The sequence below is a fragment of the Petaurus breviceps genome, unplaced genomic scaffold (assembly GCF_028583685.1).
Source record: "Petaurus breviceps papuanus isolate PSGF00001 unplaced genomic scaffold, PetGlider_PUasm1.0 220, whole genome shotgun sequence".
NCBI classification, from domain to species: Eukaryota; Metazoa; Chordata; class Mammalia; order Diprotodontia; family Petauridae; genus Petaurus; species Petaurus breviceps.
The window spans coordinates 20,026,684-20,045,625 of record NW_027185876.1 but is presented as its reverse complement, the minus strand read 5'-3'; the positions used below and the strand labels follow the sequence as shown (position 1 = coordinate 20,045,625).

Sequence of the window (18,942 nt, the reverse complement as noted above, 5' to 3'; positions counted from 1 at the left end):
CTTAGCTTGGCACTTACCAAAAAAAAGGAAGTGGACAAAACCTATGAAGACCCAGAAGTCTACTTTGAAGAAGGAAGACCCCAAATGTTCAATATCAGACAAGTTCAGTAGCAGACAAAAGTCAGTAAACTAAAGATAATGATCTTTAAGAAAGTAGATTTCAGCAGGCATAGGAAAATGTGTGAAATGTCCATATGGAAAAGAAAAAGGAACCATTGTCTCATTTGATCTTCCCAGGAATCCTGTAAACTAAGTACTCTCTCTTCTTTCCCAACCAATTAATTAGACATGAGAAATATTTCCTTGTCAAGGTGCAATGCACTCAGCTGAGAATGCACCTGAGGAATATTCAGATGTCAATAACCATACCTCACATCTCTATAGCATTTATAGATTACAAAGAACTTTCTTCACAACAACAAGGAAAGGTGGATAATACAAGAATTATCACTTCCATTTTGTAGAAGAAAATCAACTGAGGTTCAGAAAGTTTAAATGACTTGTCCATCTACCTAACACAAGTTTCTCAATTCATCTTCACACAACGGAAACTCAAGGTCCTTCACCATCCTAATCCCCTGTTTCACCACACCTATCCCCTTATTTCTTATCTCATCCTCACATACCAGGAACTCAAGGCCTCCCACCATCACAACTGCCCTTCTGGATGGTTTCCAGTCTATAACTGTCCTTCCTGAAACTCGGCAACCAGAACTGAGCACAAAACTACAGCTATGTCCTGCCTGGGGCTGAATATAATGAAGTTATCACTCCATTTCTGAGACACCCTACACCTCTTCCTGTAGCATATGTTTATAGTATTTTTCTTGCCTCTGATGATGGGTGTGAATGATCCCTATTTAGCTTATTATCTGCTAAAACTCTACTTCTTTGTCAAAGAAATACCATTGGGCCCCATTTTGCATCTATGAAGCTGAATTTCTTTTTTTCCCCAGAATTTATTTATTTATTTTTAGTTTTCAACATTCATTTCCGCAAGGTTTTGAGTTCCAAATTTTCTCCCCATCTCTCCTCTACCCCCCACCCCAAGATGGCATGCATTCTGATTACCCCTTCCCTTAGTCTGCCCTCCCTTCTGTCACCCCCCTCCCTCTTGTCCCCTTGACCCTTATTTTCTTGTAGGGCAAGATAGATTCCTATATATGAGGTTGAATTCTGAAGCAAATAGAAGTTTATTTTTCAAGAACTACATGACTATTTTGTCAGGTGTGTGACAGAGGGCTTCTCATTCAATCATAAGTTGGATTAGATGGTTTCTGAGGACCTTCCAAATCAAATATTCTGTAGTCCTTTGATTTCCATTCACTCAAATATTCAAATGCTCTGTGATCTCATTGATGTGACCATTCCCTCCACTGATACAGATCTCAACCCGTCTCTGGTCACACATCCTGTGTGACTCTTACTCATGCCCTCCCATAAATTCACTACAGAGGGTCCATCCAATGTGCTGGAGATCTTCCTCACTTCCCTTCAATATCTTGAGGATAATGATGGAACACATAGTCATTCATTCATTGATGTGGTCACATAACAAGCAGACCTTTTTGGCTCATGTATTTCCTTAAGGCCTTGAGTCCACTTCTTCAAATCTCTTGCTTGTCCTGGGTACTGTACACGAGCCTCTTGCTCATGGCATCACATGCTTCTCCATTGTCCTTTGGGTGATCCCCAGTTTCACTTCTTCAGCACTGTGCTGTTCTACAACTCAGAGAGATATAATAACATTGGAAGACTATTGATATGAAAAGGGTAGGCCTTTGTTTCAGGGATAAGTTTTAGAGGTTATTCATTGAACTGGATATCATTGTTTAGTTTGTACCATGTATTCCTCTGGGGTCTCACTTGTGAAAGTCGGCTTTGCCCTTCTAATACCTTCATCAAAGATGTCTTCAATGCAGGTGCAGGTTATTCTCATAAAAAATTTATATAGTGGGGAAAGTAGGCATCCTTGTAACTGTCCAGACAATAGGGCCCCTCTTTGAGCTTCACTTCCCATATCTGTGCTGCCTAACCCATTAAAATGTAAGATTCCTCAGGGCGGCTAGGTGGTGCAATGAGTAAGAGCGCCGCTCCCTGGAGTCAGGAGGGCATGGGTTCTGGCCTCAGATACTTAACACCCACACAAAAAAACTGGGCAAGTTATTTAACCCCAATTGTTAAAAAAAAAAAAAAAGTAAGATCCCTGAAGGCAGGGTCTGTGTTGGGTTTTTTGTATTTGTATCCTCAGCACTCAGCACAGTACTTGGCATAGAGTGAGTATGTAATAAATGTTTTTTCATTCATTCATTCAACTTCTAGACAGTGCTATACAATGCTACCTCTACTTGAATTATCATCTCCTCCTCCCCTCTGGTAACTTGGACTCACTCTGGGTTACTTAGCTCTGACAGGTACTCTGACATTTACCTCATCTTTGCCCAGGTCTCCATATCACCTATATTATATATTATCTTCCCCCAAACAACTAGGTGGCTCAGCAGATAAAGCATCAGCCCTGGAGTCAAGAGGACCTGAGTTCAAATCTAGCCTCAGACACATCCTAGTTGTGTGACCCTGGGCAAGTCACCTAATCCTCTTTGCCTCAGCTTCCTCACCTGTAAAGTGAGCTAGAGAAGGAAATGGCAAACCACTCCAGTATCTTTGCCAAGAAAACCCCAAATGGGGTTACAGAGTCAGATACAATTGAAATGACTCAATAGCATATTAGAATACAAACTCCTTCAGGATGAGGAGTTGCTGGCTTACTTGTATTTATTTATATCTTGTGATCATCATCATGCCTGGCATAAAGTAATCTCATATTAGATGCATTTTCTTCAGTATTGCTCAGGAAGGAATGCTGATCTCTCAGGCCATCTTTTCTGGGTAAAATGAGATCCAAGATTTTTGACATGGTTTTAGTGTCTTTTCTTCCACTGTATACCATAAGAGTAGATCCTTCAGTGACCTTAAAGTTAGGTAACCCCCTCCATATATACTGAAGTTTCTGGGTAATCTAAGAGGCCAAAGCCTCCCTCATTCCTTATTCCTGAACCCTGTTTTCCAACAGATTTTTCACTGTCCTTGCCCATTTCTTCCTTTGCTTTGAAGTCACTGGGTGTTGACAAGTTTTGGGAGGAGGCAGGGGCAGGATCTCCTTTGTTTCTCTTTAAGTCTCAACTCAGGCACCACCTTTTTCTTCATGAGGCCCTTCCTAGTCCATCCCCTTTCCTGACTCTAGCTGTCTCCATAAATATTACCTCCTATCTGTTTTGTATAAATCTATACAGGTATGTATAGTCCATCTCCCCTCTTAGAAGGTAAGCTCCTTGAGGGCAGAGACTGTTTTGCTTTTGTCTTTGTGTCTATCACAGTATGTGTCTATCATAGTCTATCACTGCTATGGAGTAACCACTTAATAAATATTTGTTGATTGCTTGATTGTGGTTTCATCAGTGTGGGGAACTCTCTAATGTGGAAAGTCCCTCCTTGCACAGGATTGGCAACTCCTCTGTAGCTCAGAGTAGTTTTAGAGAAGTGCCTAAATGCACTGATCAATTAGTGACTTGCAAATATGAGCCTACAGAAGGACTTGAACCCATCTGATCCTGACTCCAAGGTCACTCACCCCCTTGGATTTATCTGTAGTGTTTTATCAAGTTCTTCACAGAATTCCTCTACCTCTTAAATCCCCTGTAACAATTGCTGGGACATAAGCTGCAGTTATTCTCATGGGGGTGCTTTTGCAAATACTTGTAATGAAAGTGCAATAAGAGATGACCAAATACCCCATGAAATGATGTTTCTTGTTGCCTTTGAGCACATGAGAAAAATCACCTCTACCAACTTCCTTATTTGGATCTGCAAGGATAACCTGTGGCTCATCCTTGCTTTTATCTGCAATTTCCTCCTGTCTTCTGCTTTCGTTTATAGCAAGAACATCAAGATTGATGCAATTTAGTTGTTCTAGGAGCAGGAAAACTCTTTGGTCTTTGGGAAAAGAGCTCACATTTAGAGTACCAATGGTTATAGGTATACCTAATATATAGGTATAAATAATTAATAGTATAAAGTTTATAGTCTGTCTAGAAATGGTGTGATTCTTAGCAATCTCTGCCTACTTTTCTCCTACTCTATCATCAACACTAGAGCAAAGGAGCTCCATACAGGGGCTCTTTTTGTATTTTTCTTTACTTCATTGGTCTCCATGACTAAGCAACTGACTGATCTCCTGGTGATAAGCCTCAGTAGTACTGAGTTAGATTGGTCCTAACGAAGCAGCCTCAGTCTGTTGTCCCAACCGTATTCAAAGCCTTTGCAGTGGAAGCTGCCAGAACTAATGCTCAGTGGGCATGGCCTTCATTTCTCTCCATGCCATAATGAGAAATCTTTTATTCACATAATTGTATAAATGAACGATGGCAACTTTGAAGGTGACTGACCTTTAGCGTTAGCTTCATTTGAACAAGGCAAAAAATATTAAGTTTAAGAAATAAAGCTCTAAGGGTAGAATTTCAAATGAGCTAGGGAGAGCAGAGAGGGGGAACTAGGGAATCTTTCCTAGAACATGAAATCACAGGGTGTTGAGTCTGGACCCTATATTGAGGGGATTAGTAAAGTAGGAATCAACAACGTCAGAGCTAAATGCCACTTATCTGTACCAGAAGAAGAGAATATACACCTCTGGATAGTTGGAGGGAGGCCTGTATGCAGAGAGGTCAAGGAAACAGCTCAAAGGATGGAAAGTGCGAAATATTCACAACTGTCTTACTTGTGAGATCAGAGCAGCCATGGAACCAGAAAGTTGCTAGGTAGAGTGATGGACTTGAAGTAATGAAGACTTGGGCTCAATTTCTGACACTTATTAGTTGGGAGACTGTGGGCAAGTCATTGAAGTTCCTTTGTCTATAAAATAAGGATAAAAGTATCCATAGCACCTTCCTCAAGGGGTTGTTGTAACGTCCAAATGATATAACATAGGTAAAGATCTTTGAAAAATATAAAACACTAAATAAATGTCAGCCGTGTGACCCTGGGCAAATAAATTTACCTCTCTGTGAAGTTTCTTCACCTGTAAAACGTAGAAGTTAGATACAATAGGCTCTAATGTCCCTTTCAGCCCTAGTGTCTTGCCCTATTGAATCCTTGGGTTTTTTTCCTCTTACACTCAGTTTGTATTTACACAGACCTACTGTGTGTAAGACTTCATGGTAAGTATTCTGAAGTAGAGAAGAGATGGACAAGGTCCTCTCTCTTCCTTCAAGGAAGCTGTGGCCTAATCAGGCAGGGGCTGGATTAGAGGATGTACTCTTTACTTGAACTGTGACACCAGGGTGGAGTATACAGGAGAAGTGGGTTATAGCCGGTACTTTAGAAGACTGACTTGGAACTGGAGAAACTGTCAGAACTAAAAGAATAAGCTTGAGTAAGGATGTGCTGGTCCCTTGGAGGGGGGAGGGGAACTGTCCATACAGATGTGAGAGTGGAGGTCCATTAAGTAAATCAATCAAATCACCAAGCCTCATTTAAAGTAAGCGATAAGAGCTATAGCCCTGACATATCTGTCTGGTGAAAATACATCTCAATTATTCATCAGGCATGAATTGACCTGGATGCCTCCCTATTTGTAACAGGAAGTCTATTCACATTGGCTAAAAGACTTGGGCCTGCCCTCTGCATCCTGTATAAACCATCAAGCTGGTTGGAATCAGAGATTTCATTGCCTGGAAGTGGAGAGAATAGTTTCAGTTAAACCCCTAGGAAGGAATTGATTAGGAGAGGATGGGAAGGAACAGATCCCTGACCTCAAATCTTACAAACTTTAGAAGTCTGAAGAATTTTGGCCTCTTATCTTCATATCAGGGTTCTAGTAGCTGAAGGCGGTATGTGCATTGGATGCCAAGGACAGGCTGGACACAGATTCAAAGCTCTAGAAAGAGCCCAGAAGGGGAGGAGAGGGAGAATTCCTACAGACAACATTGTGAGGACTCCAGCTAAAAGACCTCCTAGCACTGTCAGTTACTCCTTTGCTACATGTGCTTTAAGATTGAGCCCAGTTTCCTCTAGATTTTATATGTCCTTGTATGAGAGTATCACAGACTTCGGGTGGATTGTTTTGTACCAATTATTTTTATTATACCACTTTACTAAAGACCTTCCACTAAAAGTTGATTGTATGACTCATTTTTAATCATGGAGAGAAGCACACTGGTGGGGGCTCATAAGCTCCATTACAAAAATCCCACCTCAAACCCTTTAAGGTCAAGCCATAGAATCCTACGGAAATCTAGCAGTCACATTTGGGAGATGCAGCTTGTCATTGGGAGTGGGAGAGGGAGTTAGGATAATATATTTTTTTGCTACACAGAAAAATATCCAGGAGTCAAAATCAAAAGGTTTTTGTAATTTTATATTTTAAAAGCATCCACAATATTGGGGTGTACAAAAGAGAAGTGAGATAAACCTTCTATTATCCTTCAGCTGTGGTCTGATGACCCTTTACTTGAATCTTTTCCAACTAAAGATAAATGTAGAAAAGTTGGAGATGGTTCAGAGTTCTAAAAGGCATAAAGATGATTAAAGAGTTGGGAAATAAGATCTATGAAGCAAGAGTAAGGGGAAAGGAATCATTCAGCCTGGACAAGAGAAGGCTAGTGGGAGATTTAATAAGTCTTCAAGTAGAGGAAAGGCTCTTAGACAGAGGGCAATGACCAGCTGGTTTTAATCTCCACTGAAGACAGAATAAGAGGAAATGGGTTTAAACTGCAGCTTGAAGGACTTATGTTACATAAAAAGAATAATTTCTTAACATCCTAAGTCCCTACACAATATTGGTTGTAAGATCTCTTTCTCTGAAGGTCTTTAAAAAAATATTATGGATTTTCAATTGTCTGATATAACTTAGATGTCTCTACCTGAAGGCAAGGGAATGAGCTGAATGACCTCTCAAAGGACCATTATAATTCCCAAATTAATGACTTATAGTGCTTTATTAGGCACTTTAAAATTTTCCAAGTAATTTATATATTATATATTATTTGAACTTCCCAATCACCATGTGATTCCACATCTTTGATATCCTAAGAGGGTCATCATGAAAAGGGACATGGAAATAAGACTTCATTTTTCTGTTTGGTTTGGTTTTCATCCTTATCACGCCATTCTAAAATGGGTTAGCAGTAGAGACAATCACACAAAATAAAATAATTTAAATTTCAAGGAATTAAAAGATTTTTGCACAAATAAAATCAATGCACCTAGGATAAAAGAGGCTCTGTGGATTGAGGAAAATCCTTGGCATCAAATATCTTTAAGGGTTTGGTAGGCATGATATGTAGGCAAGAAATACAGATATACTAGACCAAGATCCATTTTCCAATGGATAAATTGTAAAAAGATGTGAACAAACTCTTCTCAAAAGAAGATTTGCGGACTCTTGACAACCATATGAAAGACTGCTTCAAAACACTAATCATAAAAGAAATGCATATCAAAACAATTCTGAAGTTTTATCTCACATTCAGTATGTTGGCAAAATTGACAAAAGATACAAATAGTCAACATTGGAGGGGTTGTGGAGAAACGGGCACACTAACATACAGTTGGTAGAGTATGAAATAATCCAACCATTATGGAAAGCATTTTAAATTATGTTAGGAAAGTGACTGCAGCATTCTCATAATTTTAAACAGAGCTTCTGCTGCTAAACATATACCCCAAAGATGCTAAAGACAGAACAAAATGTTCCATGTACCAGAATATTCATAGCATTACTTCTGTTTTTGCAAAGAAGTGGAAACAAAGTAGATGCTAATAAATCAGGGAAACAACTAAACAATTTGTGGTATAACAAGGAGATGGTATGTTACCACACCATAAGAAAATATAACAATGAAGAATTCAGAGCAGCATGGTAAGACTTATATGAACTGACACAAAATTTAGAAAGTAGAACCAGAAAAACAATATAAACAATGACTACAATAATGTAATTAGAAAGAACAAAAGATCCAAAACTAAATGCTGTATTATTATAATGACCTAGCCTGTGTCCATCAAAGAGATGAGAAAATGTACCTTGCTCCCTTCTTGGCTGAGGTGGGGGTCTATGGGTGTGGAATTGTGTTTATACTGTCACACTCAGTTGAAATGTTCATTAGTTTTGTTGAGCTGCTTTTTGTTTCTCTTAAAAATTCTTTGTTATAAGGGATGGCTTCCTGACTAGAAGAGGGATAGAATTTAAGATGTAAAACAAAAGTATCATTATAAATTATTAACATCAACATATTTAGTGTCAATATCATAAGAAAAATTCCTAGAGCTGAGAATCCGGTGTCCAAAGCAATGGAAAACCCTAGAGGAAAGAAATAAGTATTTCTATTGTACAACCATGCTCCAGGTACTATGTTAAGTGTTTTTTACAAATATTAGCTCATTTGATTCTCTCAACTACGCATTGAAGTAGGTGCTATTGTTATGCCCATTCTACAGCTGAGGAAACTGAGGCAAACAGAGTGCCCATTTGCTCAGGGCCACATAGCTTGTAAGTGTCTGGGGCCAGATTTAAACTCGGATTCCTGACTCCAGGCTCAGGGCCCTATCCACTGTACCACCAGCTATCTCTAGATGTTTCTAGAGAGCATCTAGAAAAGAAAACTCTTGAAAGAAGGTCACATCTTTAGAAAACAGCAAAGATGTAGTATTTTGGTAGCTAGATGGTGCAATGGAAAGAGCATAATATTTGGAGTCAGGAAGGCTTGAATTCAAATCCTACCTCAGACACTTAATAGCTTTGTGACCCTGAGCAAGTCACTTTACCTGTATTTTAATTTCCTTCTCTGTAAAATGGGAATAATAATAGTACCTGTTTCAGAGAGTTATTAAATGAATATACTTAAAGAGTCTTGAAAACCTTAATATGCTATATAAATACAATTCTCCTTATCATTATTATTATTATTTTTATATGGGTCAGTCAAACTAAGGTTTGTGCCTAACTCTGCCAAGGCAAGCTGGGAGAGGTGTGTGTGTGTGTGTGTGTGTGTGTGTGTGGGCGGAGGGAGGGGTCCTAACTGAGTGGCCTGGAGGCTTGCTTAGGAAAATACTCTAGAAAAAGGGAACATCTTAAAACACTCCTGACAGAGGGATCTCTAGACAAAATTGTTTTTAAAAAGCAGTATTTGTCTTCTTTGTCCTCCTTTCAGCAGTCTGGCAGCCCTCTTTTTGCTTTCCCCTGTGTCCACACCCCCTCCCAGGTTGGCCTAAAATTCTCTGATTCCACAATTGATGCGATGATTCAGGCTAATGGGTGCCCATCAGGAAGAAAGTGTTATGATATGGTGATTCACACAAAGATGCTTGGAATTTAATGTGTTGGCCCCCTTGGGAGTCTGTTTTTGAAGAAATCATTGGCTGAATAAAAGGGTTGACTGGCTAACTAATGGTATCATTTCCTACACCAGCCAGAGGTGAGAGAGAAGAGATATTGGGGGATTTGTAGCCAAGTCAATTTTGCATATTTTAAATAATGACTTCTCAATGGATGTTTGTGCTGTATGCACATGTCTGTGTACCTGTCAGAATGAGCCTCAGAGGCAGGAAAGCCTAGGTTCAAATCCTGCTTCTAATATAGCAGATTGCAGCCTTTTGGTGTCCCAGGAAACTCAAGGTCCATACCTATGCTTTCTTTAGTATAGGAAATTGCCTCCTACTCCCATAAAAAAAAACACAACCCATCGAATAACATACACACTAAATTGTATATTTTACCCTACAGGAAAGTAGGGGGGAAGGGGATAAGAGGGGGGATGATAGAAGGGAGGACAGATTGGTGGGGAGGGTAGTTAGAAGCACACACTTTTGAAAAGGGACAGGGTAAAAGTAGAAAATAGAACAAATGAGGGGTGGGATAGGATGGAGGGAAATATAGTCAGTCTTTCACAATATATCCACTATGGAAATGTTTTGCGTAGCTGCACATGTACAACCTTTATTGAATTCCTTATCTTCCCAGTACGGGTGGGTGACAAGGGAAAAAGGGAAAGAATCTGGAATTCAAAGTTTTAAAATCAAATGTTATTAAAATAGTAATAATAATAATAATTATTATTATTATTTACATGTAACTTGGAAATAAGATATACAGGCACTGGGGTATGGAGTTCCATTTTGCCCTACTGGAAAATTGGAGGAGAGATGGGGAGGATATAGGAGAGAGCAGATTGGGGGAGAGGATATTCAGTGGAATCACTGTTTTGGGGTGGTGGGTAGGAGAAAGATGGGGAGAACATTTGTAACTCAAAATCTTGTGGAAATGAATGTTGTAAACTAAAAATAAACATAAAATTTAAAAAAAAACACTTCTTCAACCAACACAGACTGGCAGCAACTTTGCAGATTTATGCTGGAAGCACCAGTAGGTAGCTCTCACACAGCTGTTATATATCAGAGCAGAATTGGAACCCAGATCTTCCTGGCTCTAAAACTTACTTTTGATTACATAAAAATTACATTTTAGGATGGGATAGATTAGCTAGAGAAGGCAACCAGCATCATAAGAAAACATGCAAAGATGTACACACTTAAAGAGTAGAAGAAGGAAATAAATCCCCTCTCAAATCTGAAAGTTTTACCAACAGTTAACAGGATAACTTGGTTTTAAAAGACACCAGCATCCATTTGCTCAAAGGGCTGTGATTATACAAGTGATAGGAGCTTGCTCTCACCTTTCAGTAGGTACGCAGATAATCCTCTCAGCCTGCATGTGGTGGATATGCAGAGACAGAACTAGCAGAGGGCACCTAGAGCTGGACCCAGATGCCAGTGCACCCGGGATCATGATTTCTCCCCTGACTCTGTCCACCTTGGGATGCTCTGAGCATGCCACTCTACTGCCTCAGAGCCCATGAGCCACCTTGTCCAGGCATTCTTGAGGGAATTGTGTGGAATCAGCTTTGGGGGTTGGGGTTGGGAAGGGGGAGACAATTAAAGCAAAGGTGGCTTATTGTTGGCTGCTTAGGTCCCCAAAGTCCTGTGCACCACCCTAACCCCAAAGTAAACACAGTCCTAGTCTTCTCCCAGGTACTATCCTCCCCTGCCCCTTTTTACCTCTGTACCCTCTAGAACCTTCCTCTGTTATGGTCCAGCAGAAAAAATGTGGCCCACAGGGATCATTATGTATAGTTTGGTGGCCTCTATTTCTGCTTGAGTTTGACACTACCACTAGATGATTTCCACGGTCCCCTCCAGTCCTAAGTCAATGATCCCACTGTCCTCGATCCCTTTTTCTCACATTATTTCTACCTTCTAGTATTCTCTGAAACTTTAATTTCTCCATACGGTTCCATATCTTTGAATACTCTCTCTCCTAGGATGATTACTCCTCTCATACCCTGATGCCCTGGTCAGGAGGAGGAGTCGATCTACTCCTTGCTCCCAATGGACACTCTCAAATCTTCCCTTCATCACCATCACTCAACAACAACCTCTCCTCTTTTAAAGTTTCCTCCATCTTGATTTCAGAAAAGTCTTAACTTACATGAACTGATGCAAAGGGAAGTGAGCAGAACCAGAAGAATGTTGTGCATGGTAACAGCAATATTGTACAATGAAGAATTGTGAATGACTTGGCTATTCTCAGCAATACAGTGATCCAAGACAATCGCAAAGAACTAATGGTAAAGCATACTATCTGCCTCCAGAGAAAGAACTCATATTGCCTGAATACAAATTGAAGTATATTATTTTCACTCCCTTCCTTCCTTTCTTTTTCATTTATCTTCTTGTACAAAATGACTAATATGGAAATCCAATTTTACATGATTGCACAAGTATCACCTATATCAGATTGCTTACTATCTCAGGGAGGAGAGGAGGGAGGGATAGAATTTGGTACTCAAAACTTAAAAGAAAAACAAATATAAAAATCATTTTAACATGTAATTGGGGGGAAAATAAAATATTATTTTAAGAAGTTCCCTCCATCCTAGCTCCTGGACACCAGATTACTCTCCCAAATAATTCTACTCCAACACTTGCCCCCTTCAAATCACCTTGCCTTCCATTTTCTCAGCTGCCTCAGTCTCCATGATCTCAGTCTCCAATCTACTTCAGTCATTCAAAAGAATGATCATGCCTTAGTCGACTCCTGCCCAAATGAATTTTTCCCAGGGGCCAGATTTCTTAGTTACAGCTCTGGGGAAAGACACAGTAATAAGAACTAAGTCACAAAGAGGACATAGGGCAAGTTCATATGAAAAAGATCTGAGGTTTTTAGTGGACTGCAAGCTCAAAGTGAATGAACAGTGTAACATGGCAGCCAAGAAAAGGAACATGTTCTCAGGCTGCATTAATAATGTACAAAATGGCACCCTGGCTGTATTCTCTGCCCTTGTCAGACCTCATCTGGAGTATTAGCTTTACTTGCCACATATTAGGATGGGATAAATTAGCTAGAGGAAGGTGAGCAGAATCATGAGAAAGTAGAAGATCATGTCCTGTGAGGATTAGCTGAAGCAGCTGGGGATGTTTCCTCCAGAGAACACAAGACTTAGAGGGGCATGATTTCTGTCTTCAAGAATTTGAAAGGCCGTCATGTAGAAAAGCAAATTAGAGTTGTCCTTGGCACCACAGGGTTCGGTGCATTGGGTAGAAATTCCAGGTAAAACTTTAGTTTCAACAGTAAGGCAGACAGAAGGAAGAACCTTAGTTAGAACCATTCATTGGAACTGCTTAAAAAAAATGAATAAGCTGGGGTGGCTAAGTGGCGCAGTGAGTGAGAGTGCTGGCCCGGAATCAGGAGGATCCAGCATCAGTTCTGGCCTCGATTCCAGCCTTGGTTCTGGCCTCAGATACTTAACACACACACACACACACACACACACACACACACACACAAACTGGCCATGTAACCTTGGGCAAGTTACTTAACCCCAATTGCTTTATAAAAAAAAAAATGAATAAGCTGTTGTAGGAAGTGGTAGATTTACCAACTCTGGAAGCCTTAGGGTAGAAGTTGAATGACCACTTGTTATGGGTGCCAGAGAGGGAGCTCCTATAATGTGGGCTGGACTCTGAGTTCCTTTCCAACCCCGAGTTTGGGGATTCTTTGGATCCCAGAAGTTTATAGCTAGATGGAACTTTAGAGTTCATAGCCTCCAAACTCCCCCATTTCCTCCTCCCCTTTATTATTTTATAGATGCAAAAATTAAGCTTATAGTGGTTAAGCAATTGACCAGAGATCTCACAGTTCTCATCAAAGCCTCGACTAGAAGGACTCAGGCATCCTGGTTCCTTGTTCCCTGTTCTTTTCTTAGCACTAGAACCATATGTTATTACAGAATTTCAGGAGGGTGCTGCTAATGAAATCATATTTATTCTATAGGCAACTTCTTCCAGTTCCTGTGTGTTACAATCTAGACTGCTTGCTGCCACCCAAATGTCCCATCTTCATTCCTTCTTAGTGGACATAGAGAACTACACCCTGGCCTCATTCTGAAGTGGAGGCTGAAGGAGCTCTTAGGACTCCCCAGACAGTATTTCCTCCCATCATTGGTCCTCTCATGTAACCAAAGCTGTGGTGGCCTATGGGTCGGCGCTGAGAGTACACTCACTGACTGGGAGAAGGGCTTCGGAGATAGTGGGCTTGTACTGCCTTCACATCAGCTCCATCTTCTGTATCTGGAACAACCTGTTCCTCCTCTAGATCATTGCTGGTCGCCATGACAACCTGTTAAATTCTAGGGAGTTGGGGAAGAAGGACCATTAGGGAGTTAGCTATAAGAACTAAGCAACCATAAGGACATTAGAAAGTACAATCAGGGGGTGGCTAGGTGGCTCAGTAAATAGAGCACTGGCCCTGAAGTCAGGAGGACCTGAGTTCAAATCCGGCCTCAGACACTTAACACTTGCTAGCCATGTGACCTTGGGCAAGTCACTTAACCCCAATTGCCCTGCCCTCCCCCCCTCCAAAAAGCTAAAAAAAAAACGTACAGTCAAGCTCTGTAAGGCTAAGAGTGCAATGGTCCCAGAAGACAATGAAGAAAAATTTCACATCCTGTTAAGGTTTGGATCAGGTCCTCGTACTGTCCCCACATTTATACAATTTTCTTTCAAACAATTACATATGATCCGCACATCAATACTAATCTCCCTACTTGACAGATGAGGAAATTGAGATGCTGACTTTTCCAAGGTCAATGAATGGTGGAGGGCTCTTTTCCATAATACCATGTTGCCCCAAGGGGAAGGTGATAGTGTTAAAAGTCACCCAGGCCTTTTAGGATGGAGATGCTGCCACCCCAACTAGGGATGACCCAATTTAAGAAAGAACAACATGGTACCTCCTCACCAAGAAGGAAGATACATTTACTTTTCATAAATCCAGGGGAATTAGTGACCCAGAGACATGGCAAGGAGATCAAACTTTCCTTGTCACCCCAGTGTGAATTTCCAGAGCTGCTGGGTCTCTGCAGAGACAGCCCACCTTTGATTTAGACCAAAATCTTAGAGAGGACAGTTTTACCAGTGACTGATTTTCTTTCACCTCAATCGGTCAGGCCCAAGGCAGACAACGTCTATATTTTGCTGAGGGAGCCTGGCCCTTCCCCCAACCCCTATTAAAGGGATCTGAAATCCCCTACAGCTGGTCTCAGGCATCAGGAATGTACGGTTGAGGCCTGACACAGCCTAAGCGGCCCAGTCACGATCACTGCCACTCGGACTTGTGGGCCCTGGGACTGGCCCAGGAGAAAGAAAGAAGAAGAAACTGACACTCACCTGAACTCTTGGTATTTCTGCTGTCTGGAAAGCATTCATTCAGGTGCTGGGGACCCCAGGAAGGCTGGCAAAGAACTATTCAGGGGCTGGAACGAGTAAGTGAAACCTCTCTCTCCAGAGTCCCTTCTTCAAGAGGCAGGGCAACTGTCAACAGGAAACCCTTCACAGCTCTCTAAATTTAGCAGGTGTCCTATGCCGGCTGGCAGTCCAGTTAGAGGCAGGAATTCAGAACCTCCCATGGAGTGGGGCAGATAAGTCCAGCCTTAACTCTTTCTCTGCCGGCTCATCTGCCACTGACAATTGATTTCTTTGGCAGGACAGTTGGGGAAGCCAAAAGGGAAGATCTGTGACTTTTTCCTGTGCCATAAAAGCATCGAGGCTATTTCAACATTGCCTCCCCATCTGTCCCACCCTGCTCCCACCTTCCTGGACACAAGTATTAGAAGTCTCTCCAGAATATCTTCCAGAAGATAACCTAATCCTCAAAAGCCCTTGCTGTTTGCATCCAGGGACAAAAAAGTGGAATACAAGGACATCAAAGACTGTGGAAAACTGGGGACTCAGACAGCCAATGGCCAAAGGCAGTTCCTGCTTATGCCCAGGGTTGCATCCTGTTACCAGGACTATTCTTAGGATAGATGGGTGACTTCTTATCACCTTTACTGAAGGCTGTGACCTAGGGAGTAACTGAGCTGCAGGAGAAATGGGGGGAACAGGGGGAGACTCAGATTTGCCAGCTGCTTCTGGAAGAAACTACAAAACAAACCCACAGGATCGTTAGCTTTGGAGTCAGAGAACTTAACCTGTAAATGTATATATGCATGTGAATAAATAAACACACACATATGCACATTCATACAATATACACATATATGCACACATATACAAATATATACATACGTGTGTATATACACATATACATATATACAGGGGTGGGGAACCAGTGGCCTCAAGACCACATGTGATCATCTAGGTCCTCAAGTGTGGTCCTTCGACTGAATCCAAACTTCACAGAAGGATTTGTTCTATGAAGTTTGAATTCAGGTAAAGGGCCGCACCTGAGGACCTAGAGGGTCACACGTGGACTCAAGACAGCAGATTCCCCACCCCTGATTATTCCTTCTCCTCTTACAATCCTCTTTCTTGTCCTTGTTGACTATCTCTACCTAATTTTCCTCCCCCCCAAGTCCCTACCCCTAATCTCCACTCTTCTCTCCCTGATTTATCCCAATAACCTCGTTATTTCCTTCCTGAGATCCCTTTTTCAGTCCTTTTCTGTCTCAAACCTTACCTACCCTTCTAACCTTTACCCTAATTCATCCCTCCCTCCCATTTCTTCTCCCTTTTCTCTCCTTGGAGTCAGGAAGATGTGTGGTCAAATCCTGCCTCAGGCACTGAGCTGTGTGACAGGATAAGTCACATAGGTAACTTCTGCTTCAGTCTCCTTATCTGTAAAGTAGTGGACCCACCTCGCAGGGCTGTTGTGTGGATCAAAGGAGATAATCTATGTAAAGCATGTGACACAGAGCCTGGGACAGAGTAAGCACTATGGAAATGTTAGCTATTATTTTTATTACTATCTGTAAAATGGGGATAATAATAGCATTTCACTGGAACATTGAAAGGATCAAATGAGATAATGTATGTAAAACACTTTGCAAATCTATATAGTTTCAAATTATATATAAAAATTTTATAAATTGGGTTGGGTAGGTGGCACAGTGAATAGAGCATCAGCCTGGAGTCGGGAGGACCTGAGTTCAAATCTGGCCTCAGACACTTAAAACTTACTAGCCATGTGACCTTGGGCAAGTCACTTAACCTCAATGTCCCTCAAAATAAAGCAAAAAAAAATTTATAAATCATATAGTTTTTATAAACTACATAAAACGCTTTGAAAACCTAATGAAGTGCTACATAAATGCTAAATATTATTGTTATATCATATTCCCCCTTCCAAGTTCACCTGGCTATGAAGTCCTAGATTTTAAAGCTTAGTGGTTGTTTAGATCAAACCACTTCATTTTACAAATGAGGAAATTGAGGCCCAGAAGTCATAGAATGTAATCTCCTTGAGGCTGGGACACTTTTTGTTATTGTTTTTGTACCCCCAGCACCTAGCACAGTGCCCTGCACATAAATAACTGCTTGATAAATGTTTGTTGAATTGAGGACTAGCTGGTGGAACAATATCTTGAAAGAAAGGACAGTTGTAAACCGGGATATGGATTCCTATCAATTCCTGTGGATTAAAAGACAATGAGAGTGGGGCGGCTTGGTGGCGCAGTGAATAGAGCACCGGCCCTGGAGTCAGGAGGACCTGAATTCAAATCCAGCCTCAGACACTTAACACAAAAACTAGCCGTGTGACCTCGGGCAAGTCACTTAACCCCAATTGCCCTTCAAAAAGCAAAAAATAAAAATAAAAGACAATGAGAACGTGGGGGAAAGCCAATGGCATGGTCCTTGGTAAGCAAACTTTGAACACCCCAAGATATCTGGGGCACTGCCCCATGTAGGAATACCTAGCCTCCAGATGGAAGTCACAGAATTATAGAGTCATAGAATCTCAAAATCAGAAAAGACCTCAGAATTTACGTAAGCAGCTAGTGGAAACAGAAGAGAGAGCATTGGACATTCCCTCAGGAAGACCTGAGTTTAATTCTTTTCTTCAACACTTACCAGCTCTGTGGCCCTGGACAAGACACTTGAACACCTTCAGCTTCAATTCCCTTATCTGTAAAATGGAGATAATACCAGCACCTTCCTGAGAGAGGTGGGAGGATCAATTGAGAAAATATTTGTAAACTACTTTGCAAACCTAAAATTCTATGTCAATGCCAGTTATCTAGTTCAAATCATACCTGAAGAGATGCACCCTGTACAACATTCTCACAAAATGGTCATTCAGTCTCTATTTGAAGACTCCATTCAATTGGCCAGTACCTCTGAGAACCTCCAATTTAAGGCACCTGCCCAGCCCAGACATGTCTTCAGTCCTCTCCAAGCCACCCTCCTAGCATTAAAACCTTTTCTATCACTTCATCCCATCTCTTACCCCACTCTCCATACCTTCAACCACTCCCAGCCCCACTCTTCAGCTTCCTTTTTGACTTGTCTTCTTTCATTAGAATGCAAGCTCCTTAAGCACAGGGACTGTCTTTCTCTCTGATGGCATTTGTATTCTTAGCACTTAGCACAGTGCCTGTATACAGCAAGTGCTTAATAAATGCTTGTTCATACTTTTTACTTTCTTTGTTTTTCTTGGGTCTTTGGTCTGTTTTCTTTCACAACATGACTAACATAGAAATATGTTTTACATGACTGCAAATGTATAATTGCTTGCCTTTTCAAATGAGAAAGGGGGACCAGAGGGAGGGTGGGAGAAAATTTGAAACTCAAAATTTTTTTAAAAAACCATGGATGTTAAAATTTTTTTTTACAAGTAATTTTGGGGAAAATAAAATACTCAAAAGATAAAATAAGTGCTTGTTGACTTGACCCAAATAGATGTCCCTGGGTAATATTCCCAACAAATGGTCATTCACTCTCCATTTGAAGACTTCAGGTGATGGGAATCCTGCCCTATTCCGTTTTAGACAGTTCTCCTCTTCCCTTGGTTATACTTGAAGCTCTGGAAGGTACTTTGAGCCCTACATGGGTAACCTGTGACCCTGAAATGGCTGATTCCCCCAGTTATTTATAAGGAAGTGATCGGTGCATGAAACAGCAGTCTAGGAATTTAGTACTGTCTGCTGCTGTTTCGGAAATGCTAGAGCAACAGAAGATAACATTGTGCATTCTCAGGCAATCACAACAACCACCATAATAACAAGAGATGCCTACTTACTCAAAAGTTTGCAAAGTGATTTACATTCTTTATCTCATTTGATTCTGCCAACAACCTGGTGGAGTAAATATTATTATCATCTTCCTTCCCTCCCTCCCTTCTTTCCCTCTCTCTCCTCTCCCTCTCTCCTTCCTTCTTTTTCCTTCCTTCCTTTCCTTCCGTCCTTCCTTCCTTCCTTCCCTCCCTCCTTCCTTCCTTCACTCTTTCCTTCCTTCCCTCCCTCCTTCCTTCCTTGCTTCCTTCTTCCCTCCCTTCTCTCCCTTCCTCCCTCCCTTCCTTCCTTCCTTCCTTCCTTCCTTCCTTCCTCCCTCCCT

At 41.2% G+C, this 18,942-nt stretch overlaps 1 protein-coding gene across 1 annotated transcript in view; it reads right to left on the bottom strand.

Annotated features, from left to right (window-relative positions):
* Nucleotides 1-15,044, bottom strand: part of STYXL2 (serine/threonine/tyrosine interacting like 2) — a 31,227-nt gene extending 16,183 nt beyond the window's left edge. Inside the window, exons 1-2 of the mRNA XM_069094702.1 lie at nt 14,779-15,044; nt 13,614-13,739 (exon numbers count right to left, since the gene is read on the bottom strand). Of these exons, the coding sequence (XP_068950803.1) occupies nt 13,614-13,723 (110 nt within the window). The 5' untranslated portion in view covers nt 13,724-13,739; nt 14,779-15,044. The remainder of the gene's footprint in view (nt 1-13,613; nt 13,740-14,778) is intronic.
* Nucleotides 15,045-18,942: the final 3,898 nt, after the last annotated feature.